The sequence below is a fragment of the Thunnus maccoyii genome, chromosome 13 (assembly GCF_910596095.1).
Source record: "Thunnus maccoyii chromosome 13, fThuMac1.1, whole genome shotgun sequence".
In the NCBI taxonomy this organism is placed as follows: Eukaryota; Metazoa; Chordata; class Actinopteri; order Scombriformes; family Scombridae; genus Thunnus; species Thunnus maccoyii.
In genome coordinates, this window is record NC_056545.1 from 20,158,594 (window position 1) to 20,170,866 (window position 12,273).

General features: G+C 36.2%; 1 protein-coding gene across 1 annotated transcript; it reads right to left on the reverse strand.

Annotated features, from left to right (window-relative positions):
• Positions 1-2,127: 2,127 nt before the first annotated feature.
• On the reverse strand, positions 2,128-9,264 carry b4galt4 (UDP-Gal:betaGlcNAc beta 1,4- galactosyltransferase, polypeptide 4). The gene is made up of 7 exons (XM_042430416.1): positions 9,183-9,264; positions 7,114-7,647; positions 6,085-6,317; positions 4,593-4,780; positions 4,348-4,470; positions 4,105-4,209; positions 2,128-3,987 (listed from the first exon to the last, which is right to left on the reverse strand). Exons 2-7 carry the CDS (start codon positions 7,373-7,375, stop codon positions 3,858-3,860), a joined length of 1,041 nt encoding a protein of 346 aa, XP_042286350.1. The 5' UTR covers positions 7,376-7,647; positions 9,183-9,264; the 3' UTR covers positions 2,128-3,857.
• Positions 9,265-12,273: the final 3,009 nt, after the last annotated feature.

Below are 12,273 nucleotides of genomic sequence, written 5' to 3' on the forward strand. Positions count from 1 at the left end.
GGGGTTCATTTGAACCCTGAAACTATCCATAGAAAGGAATTTGAGAGTGGGGCAGGGAGTGGTGGTCTGGGTCTGGTCATGACTTACATTTCCAGATAAAGATGTTTAGGATCAATGAAGTCACTGCTGACTTTCACATTGAGTGCTTTCCTGCACGCAAAGCTGTTCTTTGTCTACTGGTCTTTATTTGTTTACCACTGGACACGTACAGTGTAATAAAAGAACACAAGGACAATACACTAGGCTCCTAAAAAAAGTGTGATGTGTGGTTTAAATTACAGAACTGATGATACCCCCATCTGAAGCATTATTAAAAAAACAAGGATATAAAACATACTGAAAGTAAATAATAATAAATATGAATATATATCATTAATATTTATAACAAATATTTTATTGCACCATCAATATATCCCAAACATTGCCATCCTTATGCACTCATGGTTGTCACTAACAAAACAAAATAATCAGGAGCATATACTATCAGATAAACCAAAATTGGAAAGCGGAAATGCATAAAACCATAAGACAACTGATAAGAAAAAATACGATTTATTGTACATGTGTTCTAGAGAGAAAATAATCATTTAGTAGTGAAATGCAATCTCTCATCTCTGCCATGATCTGTCTTCTCCCATAAACACAAACAAAACATGACATCATCCAAAATCAACACACAAACATTCAAAAAGAATCCCCCCCAAATTATGGCATCACATTTAATTTCATTTAAAAATTATTCATATAAAGCACAAATTCAAAAAAAACGTTAACGAAATATCGTATTGAGAAGTTGTAGTTTAACTTGTGCACTTACATTATTTTCACATATAAAAGTTTTGAACCCACAGTAGAAAAAACAAAAAATCAAAGACATTCATTCAGGCGTGGAGATGCGACCATGAAATTAATGGACGGTCAGACCACCAGTAACAGAAAAGTTGTAATCTGGTATTTAAAAATGTATATCTTTAACAATGCTAAGTCTCCTTCAAGAGCTTCATGAAGGGAAGTTCACTTCATCAACAGTTTACACATACACACAGAAAATTTTGAAAAAAAATGTAGTTACTATGAAGCTCTAGTCTAACGGTAATGAATATGCATATATAACAAGGAGTGGCTCATGTAAACTAACAAATTTTGTCAGTTAGTAATATTGCTCAGTCTTGAAGAGAGTATGATTTGCTGGTCAGATAAATAAAGTCAAAACATACTGTAGTCGCAACATACCAGCAGCTACACTACCGTAAAATATAAACGAAGTAAAATGAAGTCATTTATTTAATACATTTGATATGAGTGTATCAGACACATGCAATAATGAGAGCATAACTATGCAGATTTCTCTAAACTTAAATTTCTTCACATACTACATAGTAAGATAAGGTCATTTTGATTGGTCTCTAAAAGACTGTGATTATAATTTAGAAACTAAAAATAATAAATAAGAATCCACCACCCATCAAATCTTCCTTTAAAAATCAAGCATGTAAGGCCTTATATAAAAACATGCAGTATAAGAAATCATATTGTATCATTATGGCTCAAAAAACTACTTTTCAAGAAAAAAACATCCAAGGACGGTCAAGGTCCTTAAGTTCTGTAAATAAAGGCAACCAAGGCCTTTTTAGTGTAACGCTAATAACTATTATTATTTTATAGGTTTATTTAGCCAGAGGACTTTTTCAAAACAGGACTTTTTCACAGTGGACATTTTGAAATGTCATAATAGGAAATGCACAGGTGTAATTAATAACATTAATGATGACTGCATCTCATTTCAGCTAACCAGGTCCCTGAGCCATCGTTAATGTCATTACTTACACCTGTGTTTCCTGCTATGACACATCAACATGTCTGCTGTGAATAATCATGATCACTTTTTTCATTTTAACATATTTCAACAGAATATCACTTGATATGATCAGCCCTACATATATTTTTATTGCTTTTCAATGGTCCTTGAGTTTTCTGAAAAAAAAACCTGAAAGAATTTCTGTTTCTTTAAAAGGTACACTGTGTAGGACTTTCCTTAAAAATAATGTATAGACTCGTACAAAAATAATCCCTCTCAATCATCACTCATGACCAACTAAAAGTGTGTGGTGGTGTCTGTGTCTACAGAGACTCTGCCCTCTGCTCTCAGTCTGTGTCTGTTTGACTGAGGGAGCTTCTGGTGTCGTTGAATGTTGTGTTTACAATCAGCAATGGACATATCCTACACAGTATGCCTTTAAGCATTATGCACACCTGTTGTCTGCTGTAGGACTGATGCAAAACTACTACATATCATTACTCTTTTCTCAAAGTAATTACGTTTCCATCTTCTATCACTTAATTTGTGATAAAAATCAGTAACAATTACGGTAAATAGAGGTCTTGCATTGGACAGAAGTTGCTAGATGGGGAATTTTTAGTCTTTCATTCATCTTTTAAAAAGGTGTCTTCTATCAACAGAACACCAGAAACAGCAAACCTTTTGTAGCGTTGGCTTTGAGTTTGGCATTTTTGTCTTGTTGTAGTCTTTAACAGGACATTAACTAACCAACATTTTCACATTAATTTAACCTGAAAACACTTCCTCAATTTGATGTGATTTTGATGTGCCATTTCTCATAACTCTACTTAACTTGGATCAATTTGTTGAGATCTATTTTCATTTGGAAATTAAGAGTTGTTAATATTCAAGTAAAAGAGGATGACCAATTTCTATAGTTATTGAAAGAAGGCAATAGTTTTCTAATATGTGATACACCAACAGTATCACAAGGCTCTGTTGTTGTGAGTTTTTCTACCACCTAGTGGTAAAAAAATATAATCAATTAATACAGCTTTATATAATTTTATGAACTGGTCCAGTGTTCTCTTTACACAATATTACACATTGTCTACAGTTTGTAGTTAACATGTCAGTCTCAATAAAACAAACATCTCTACTCAGCTACCTAATAAACGCCTCATTGCTTGTAAGAGTTCAAGCAGCCTTGAATCAAACCTAATCATTAACTTTAAACTCATAGGCTCTGCACACTCTCACGGGTGTTCTCGGTTATGTGGCTGACCAGACCTCTGTGCAGGTTAAAGTTGGGAGGAGCTGGGAAATGTGTGAGGTCAATACACATTATGTACTAGTAGAAATATTAAAGGTGCAAAGTGTCCTTCCTTAACAGGAGTGTCAAATTTAACATGAGCATGAGGAACGCAATTAATCACAGTCAATAAACTCCCACAGAGTCCTCAGAAGAGGTCTTACTAAGCAAAATCAGTGACAACACCTGTGTGGGTGGACAATGGGTGTGCAGTGTTTTAGAGAAAGTCACTGCATCCACAAATGAAAGCACACAAAATACACATTGTCCACATGTTGTAGGCTTTTATATAAATAAAAATGTCAGCATGTTTAATGCTGAGGCAAATAATAAGGCATATATTAATCAAAGATTGACAGCTGAGTGTTTTAGCAATACATTTCAAATACAAAGACTAGTTTATCAGCCAACTTCTCTGTTTGGCCGAAGCCAATCTTTTCTTTCAAACATGTTTTGGCAGGCTGCATAAAAAGGAAATCCTGGAGTAAAACTGGTATTGATATGAATAAATGAAGGCAGCATGATGTGCAAAACTGTGCAAAGACGAGCCGGCCAACTTCTTCAGTGACTGCGGTCGCCAGCTGAGCTTAATTTTAATATGTAAACAAAACAATGTGCATTTTGTGTGCTTGATATGTGCTATAATCCTGCACATATGTAGTAACTTTTCTGCACTCAAGGGCCTAAACATAATCTATAAAATATATACCATAAAATGTTTGGTTTTTTTGGTCACAGCAGGGCTTCCTGTTTGAAATCTCAACTCTACGGCTTACCGATGTCCACAGTAACATTCACATAAAGAGGCAGCCTCTCTAATGACATAGTCTTATATGAGCAGCTATTGAGTCCGTCCTTTTTCCATACCTGTGGTGTTCGTCCTAACAACTTCATCCTGGAAGGTAAAAAATAAGAAGAAAGAAATGAAGCAGCACAAAACAAATACATTTAAGTCAGCCACAACATATAGAAACAAGTATAACAAATGATTCCCATCTCTACATTCACTGACCTGTCTTTGTTTATTTCATTGCCACTGTCTCGTTTATGAAACACCATGGTGTAGCGAGCTATATCAGCTGGCGGCCGCACAATCTTCATTTTCTGCAGCTCAACCCTGTGCAAGACAGCAGACCCACATGTAACGATGAATGAATGAATGAAGGAATATACAGTATACCACATGTGCTATACATGGGTGGAAACAAACACTTTGAATCCTAAATACTGTTTCCATCACTTGTTTTTGTCTCACCTGATGCGAAGGTCGTCATCTTCTCCGCCCCAACCCCAGTAAGTGTTTGAAAAACCATTCACTTGAAGAAACTGGTCTTTGGTCATGGCTGTGACTCCCCCAAAGTAGCCTTTGTAACGCAGCCTGAGAATGGAACAATATAAAGAAAAAATACATTTCTTGGTTGAAAAATGATATCAGAACAAATATAAAGTTAAACCATTGACTCATGACTTACAGGAATTTACTCTTCATCATATACTTACTTGTACCCGGTTGCATTCCGGCCAACCACCAAGTGTTTGGGCTGCTTGTCACAGATATATAAATTATAATCATTTTCAGGAACCAGATCCACATCATGGAAGATGAAGCACTCCCAACTATAGTCCTTCAGTGCCTCCAAATACCCAACATTCAGTAACTTGGCACGGTTAAAAGTTGCATCACCAGCCTTTAAAAAAAAACAGAGAACAATAAAAATTACAATCTGCTATTGTACTTTATAGACTGGGTGTTGTTCAAAGTTCAGTGTGGATTTATGTCTTCTTCTATTACATCTAATGTTTCCTTATGTGTTATCCAATAAAAAATGCAAATGTTTTAATAAGTAGAAGGTTCAAAGTACAGGGTCAGTCTTGTTCTTGAGTAACTTTCATGGTAGAGATGGTGTCTTCATATTCAGGATATTATAGGAAAATAGTATGCTTAGCAAGTGAATGTGGTTTAATGTGCTCTATTCCATATACCAGACACCAAAACATAAAGCGCTTCATACATGAAGGCACAAAAGAAACAAACTAATTTGGATAAATATGTGGCTGTGTGTGAACACTGATGCACTATTGATTTGCTTGTTTATTTTTTTTTTTTAAACATACTTTCATAACACACACACACACACACACACACACACACACACACACACACACACACACACACACACACACACACACACACACACACACACACACACACACACACACACATATACACGCAGCCCTTAGGTACAGTATTTACCTGCACCATAGTTTTCCTTCTGGTAACTCATAAAAAATCATTTCCTCTTGAAGTACTAAGAATGTTATTTAGTTGCAGAAGATTTGCCTTTGGCATGAGAAAATGTTTTGGCTCACTTGTGTCTTTGTTTCCAGCAGCAATTTCAGTGTTTTTTGTTTTTTTTTGCTGGAAATGACTCGTTGTATATTTAAAGCCTACAAGTGTTACACGTTTTAAGTCTCCATTAGAGATGCACTGATATGAAAACTACCAGCTAAAACAGATTTTCAATTATTTGGAGAAAAACACTACATTAGCCAATTTCATTCTCCTTTCAAGTTTTATGTTTAGGTGCAGTCACATCACATTTGGTCTCACATGTTTTTATTTCTTTTTGATTGACAGTACATTACCGGGACTGATAATCAGTTTCTTAAGAATTATCCAATATTCTGTACATTCATGCAAATTTTCACTTTTTGGTCAATAAACTGGTTTAGAGGAAAGTTAGCAAACATGTTAAAAGGAGAAAACTAAAAGTTAAATGGTTTCAGATATGAGCTTAAACTGCTACTAAACTAAAACAATTACTAACACTAATAATTGTATAAATCATAAAATAAGAACTTTCAACTTCAATGCAGTCCCTTGATGAGATAAGCCAATCATGTCAGTTCAACAAGCATCAACCCTGATATTATAATAATTTCTTTCACATGAAAACTGGGACATAAGACTGAGCATGGTGTAGAGCGATACCTGCTGGATGACATAAATGGCATAGTGCAGCTGCTGCCTCTGCAGAAAGGGGTGCAGGTGGTGCAGGAGGTAGAGGAGGTGTCTCTCTCGGTTGCGATGAGGGATGAGTATGGCTACGCTCTGCCTCGCTGTACAGTCTGGGGGCTCATACTCGCCTTCAGTCACTCCTTTGTTCCCATTCTCCACGTCCTTCATTTTCAGAGAGGATTCAAAAGACAGCTTCAGAGCCCCCTCTGTAGAAACAGAGTTAAACAATTTAATCAGAAATCTGAGCCTTATGTGTGTCTTAAATATGATTCATTATAAACAATAATCAGAATAATTCATGTGCACAGTATCAGATTTAAATGAGGCTTTGCAGAATAAACTATTTAAAAACAGTCTTCTAACCGTTTAATTTCAACTAGTCTGCTTGCTTGTTGATCTTATACAGGAAACAGGAAGGATAACATGTAGCACCTACAACTGCGTTTCACACATGTTTTGAGAAACACTGGGGAAAATTCCTGAACTGTAGATTAATTTGACATATTTTCTTCTTATAAGTAAAAATATTTAGCATAAAAAAGTATAACACAAAATTAAATGACAAATTAAAATAAATTAAACAATAGATTCTCCAGTTTTAATCCTATTATCTTACATCCTTTTAAATGTTGTTTTCATCATTTTTGTTTATGCATCCCACAATTTCAACCATCGCTTTATTTTTGAGAAACTAAGCACATCAAAGTGATTCTAATCATAGATTATTGATTGGCACAAACCCTTGTCTGTTTTTTATCAGATAGCAATGAACTTATCTAATCTACTAGTCTTTCATCTACTTAGTGATGAAAGACTAGTAGATTCTTTGTGGAGAATTTACAGAAACTGCAAACACACCGTTCCTATTTAGCAAGCAGCCATATTTAATTTACCTCTAAGAAGATGACTACATTTTTTCTTTTAATTAGCCAAATATTAAATCCAGTAAAACCATAACAACCTATACACAGAAAGTCTGTCATGTCTTTAACCTAAACTTACGTAGCAGTGGTGACTCTTGAGGGCATCCGACTTTTGACGCTGGAGTATTTAAGCGATCTTGCGTTGGCGTCTGAGCGTTAACTTTATCTCTCAGATTGTCTCCTTTGACAAGAGTCTGTGTTGTCGCAGATGAAACCTGAACTGATTTCACAGTTTCACCTGAAAACGTTGCAATCCATGCCAGCACCGAGAGCGAGAGAAGGAGCAGCACAAAGTACTTCCCCCTCCGCAAAATCTTGCACACGGGTGAACAGAAGCCCATGGCTGTCTGATGTGAAAACGATAAAAGTATTGACTGTCGATGCTGTTAGTTATAGTTTAAGATATCTCCTCTGTGCAGGACATCTCAGCAAAATACTGACAGCCACAGTTTCACTGACCAGTCATCCCATGGCGATGAAACATGCTGCTGAATTACAAATCAATATATGATGATCACTATGAAGTAAGGAAAACTTATTGGTGAAAATCCATCGCTGAACTCTCAAAATCCAGTTTCAGGAGGTGAGGACAAAAACTTGAGATCTCCGTCAACTGTTAAATTGATAAAGAGAGAACAATGTTACCGCAGAGAATGGGTATATTTGCACAGTAATCACTCATACTATCTCGACTTCTCGTGTAAAACTGCATCCTGAAAGGGCAGGTTCTGGTTTTGAAAGAGATATATCTGTTACCTTTCATACGAGGACAAAAAGCACCCGATGAGATGTTATCTTAGAAAACAAACCAAGTTACTTGTTTGGAGCTTTTTATTCCACGCTCCCCATTTTTCTTTTCTTTAGTTTTGTGTTCAGAGTCATTTAATCTGTTACACCGTATTGACAAGGCTTCCTCAAAGGTAATATAACACTCAGTAACTACACACCTGTCTGTGTCCCCTGACAAAGTTTAGTATTATATTGCAGGGCTGTTTTACCACACCTTTCTCCTCTCCTGTTTTTTTTTATTTCATCAAATATCCTCCATGAAACGGAACTCTCACATGTGATCGCTGTTAGCTCATATTAAGTAAGGCTGCAATTTACTATTATTTTTCATTGACGATTAATCTGTTGCTTATTTTAGTGAGAGACTAATTAATCACTGGTCAAACAAATGCGAGATAATAATGAAAAATGTCAATTTCTCAGAGTCCAAGGTGACCCTCTTCAAATTTATTGTTTTGTCTGAGAAAATCAGCAAATCATCACATTTGAGAAGCTGGAAGCAGAGAATGTGTGGCCCTTTAACGTGATAAATGACTTACACTAAAGACTAGTAATCATCATTGCACGTCATTATATTTCTGTGTAAATTATTGATTAATTGGCTAAACGTCTCAACATATTTGTATAACAAAGCTGCCCAGTTTATACACCGGAGAGCAGTGACCATGAACAGTTGCCTTCTAAAAAAAAACATAAAAAACCAAAACACTGGTTAATCTTACTTAACAATACAAACACAATAAGGCAAAAAATCCACTATACTGAAGGCAGGTTTTGTGGGCTGGTTTGTATTTTAACGTTGGCTAAATTTACGTACGAGCAACCAGCAACTAGAAAACACATAAGCTAGTGAAGCTACTTCTATTTATTGTAGCTTATTAGTGTTCGTTGTCCAGTGTTTACTATCTGTTGTATCTAGCAGGAAAACTTAAAACTAAAAGCTTTGACATGATCTCCCCTGGTTGTCTCCATCATCTGAGCGTGTCTGTCGTGTATTTTTGAGGACTGATGAGCTAACGTTGGCTAGCTCTAAACAACCATAATACTTATTCTATTCGTATAAAGACACTAGACAGGACATACAGTTACCTTTCACATCATCGACAGCTCCTTCTTCTCCTAAACATTGTCCATGTTTTATGGAGTAAAAGCGAGTTGGCTGAACTAACTTGGCTGTTAGCTAACGGCAGCTGACGAACGCGGATGTGTAGAGTTACTTTAAACTGATATTAAAGTTAAATATTAGCATTAACAGTCGAAAGGTTAAAAACAGTATGACCAGCACAGTGTGTACGAGCCCGAGTCTGTCATCTGCTCCATTTTAATGAAATTATTAATATATTGGTTGGCACATCTTACCTTTCAAGCTAGCGTTACTCCTGTCCAGGTTGTCAACGCAGTAGCAAACGACAACACTGTCAAGTCAACATAAATACACCTACCTGCCTATGTGTCTTTCCACAATAAAACCTGTGAGGTCAACATAAATGCACGCACTTCCTCTGTGTTTTTCACAATAAAACCTCACTCACGCACAACTCACAGATGAAACTCACATTGACCATAACAGGATATTGGGAAACAAAGAATATAGCCTCAAAGGTGCCGTGTGTAGGGTTCAGTGTCATCAAACGTGTAGGTGAACCTACGGTGGCTGCGAAAACACGAAAGGTTTGTCAATTCTGAGCTACTGTAGAAGCTACTGTAGAAAGATGGCGGTGCAACATGGCGGACTCCCTAGAAGAGGACCCGCTCTCTATGTAGATATAAAGGGCTCATTCTAAGCTAACAAAAATACAACAATTCTTATTTTCAGGTGATTATACACTAATTAAAACATATTTATGAATATTATGTTCCATACTATATTCCATTTCTGCCAAAATTTGTTTTAATGATGTTGACCTTGTTTTTGGCCCAGGATATGTGCTGGTCTGTGTTTTGTGTTAAACTGTGATATATATCAAAATAGTCTACAAAAGATAGTCAAAATGTGTTCAGAGTTTAGTAAGAAATACCTTAGGATGTCTTTGTACCCGTTTTATTTATTTATTTATTTATTTTAACACAGTGAGTAGTTGGAAGTGCTCTGATTTTGAAGGCAGCGTCGACAAACAGGAAAAGGTTGTTCTTTTTTAGGTAGCTTGATAAAGTTCAGCGCGTGGTATCTATGGTGGTATGTGTTGTATAAATACTTCCGGTATATTGTTTTCAAAATAAAGGTCCTCGCTCCTCATGACAGTTTGCTACACTTCTAATATAGCCATATGTCCATTTTGGGGGCAAAACTGCAAGTCCGCCACTACATATTGTTGTTACGAGTCAATTTATATTCACCTAAACATTTTGCAACAGTCATCCTTGCCTCCATGTTAATGAACACCCTTTAATCAATATCAGTACTGAGTAGATACTGTAGGTTATATGGCTGAGCATGGCAACAAAATAATACATATCTATAACATTTTAACTGAGCCATTTGTAACACTAATAAGGCCATGTAAATCTGACTTTAGCTATATGTAAATCATATGGATCGATTCAAATATGTTTGTCTAAATTGTCAACTGTTTTATCTCTACCTAGCTTTCCCTTCAATGTTCCCAGTACTTTATTGAAATGAAATGTAAAAGCAATAGCCTTAATAATTGTTGATTATAATAGTGATTGTTCAAGTAAAGCAGTGAAAGGAATTTGAAACTGAATGGGCCATATATTGGAGTTTTGAGCTGTGGAAAAAAGTTTTTGTTTGCACATTTGAGTAACTGCAGGACTTTGTCAGAGCCTTTGTTGGAAGTGGACTTTTCCTCTTCCTCTCCTTCTTTGCCCAGGACCAGGGGCTGTGACAAATGTTCCCAGCAATGTTCCCTGGTTATTTTGTAGAATATCCGTCTCATCCCATCCTGCAGATCAGACATGGACAACATGCTGCTCTCTCTGCTGGGCTCCCTCTGTGGCTCTGTGGATAAAGGTCTTTTCCTTCTGCTAAAGGAGGAGGTAGTTGTCCAGCTGCTCTTCAGTCTGCTTCAGGTCAGCCATGATCCTGGATGTCTCAGCATGTCATCCTCCTGTTGAGCCACATGGGGAGTCCTGCACTCCTCAAAAGCCCTTTGCCCTCCTTTTTCTTTTTTAACAGAGTTTCCTTCAGCTGCTGAGAATTTCTTTTTGGAAAGATCCTTGTCATAAAGTTATACGATGTTCAATATTAGTTACTTTCCTTGAGTCAATGGATTCTGCTTTGTACTGTTTTTATTACCCTTCATTTAACTCAAGATTGTGTTTCCTCTTGGTTTAATTCTATTATATATTACTTGAAGGGCTTTTCCATCTCCATAAGGCACCTGATTTGATTTAAATTTTTTTGTCCTGTTCCTTGTTCTTGGAGAATTTTGTGGCTTGATTGTGCAGCTGCTCAAGACCTCACGCCCCTCCCGTTGCATGTGGTGGATTTTTCTACAGATTTTTCCTTGCAGTTTTTCCTTTGCTGCAATTCCGAGGATGGCGTTGTTGAGCTATAAATACACAAGCCTTGGCTTTCTTTTATTCACATTAATACATTTAACCTACTGTACAAGAGATAATAATTTAACTCTCATTACTGGAGCATTTGCTGGATAATTCATTAGAAGAATTACAGAGTTGATGAAAAACTCAGTTTTTTATTTTATTTAATACAGAAGTAGATAAATATACTTAGGGTAATTCAGAATGCCCTGTTTGTTGTACTAAATATGTATACATTGTTTTGATATTACTGATGCATTACTGTAATGTGTAAAGTCTAAATGTTACAGCTAGTCATAATGAACATTATTTTAACTGTTTTATGTGCTAGTTTAATTCTTAAACAATGCAGCATATTTTCTAAGATGATCACATTACCTCTTATGTAAAATATGAAACTGCAGTTAACTAGTAACATGTATAAAGCAGAATAAAATGGAAATAGGGATATAAAATACAAGTACCTCAAAATTGTACTGAAGTATATAGTATTTGAGTAAATGCACAGTATCAGTCAAAAGTTTGGACACACTTTCCCATTCACTTAAATGAGAAAGTCCAAACTTTTGACTGCTACTGTATCTATATCCGGCTTGAGGAGAAACAAGCCATCTTTGAGAGTGTAAATTTCTAAGATCTTCATAGAGTCTTGTCCACTCAGGAAATTGTCACAGTTTAGTGTTTTATTCACAATTGACGGTCAGATAGAGTGTATTTAAATTTGAATAGAGCCTTCCTCAAGCTGCTCCTCCCTCTTCTCTTTACCTCCTGCATACTGTGAGGGCATGACTGTGTAGTGTAGGCCTATACTGGGAATGACATTAACATGTGAGACAGGCCTGCACTGTTTGCAGTTGTCAGAGACTTGTGATAAGCAAGCAGAGAAATCTCTCTAAAACATTTACAGCAAAATGTCCTGCAGACCTCCTCTATCAGCATGTTCATT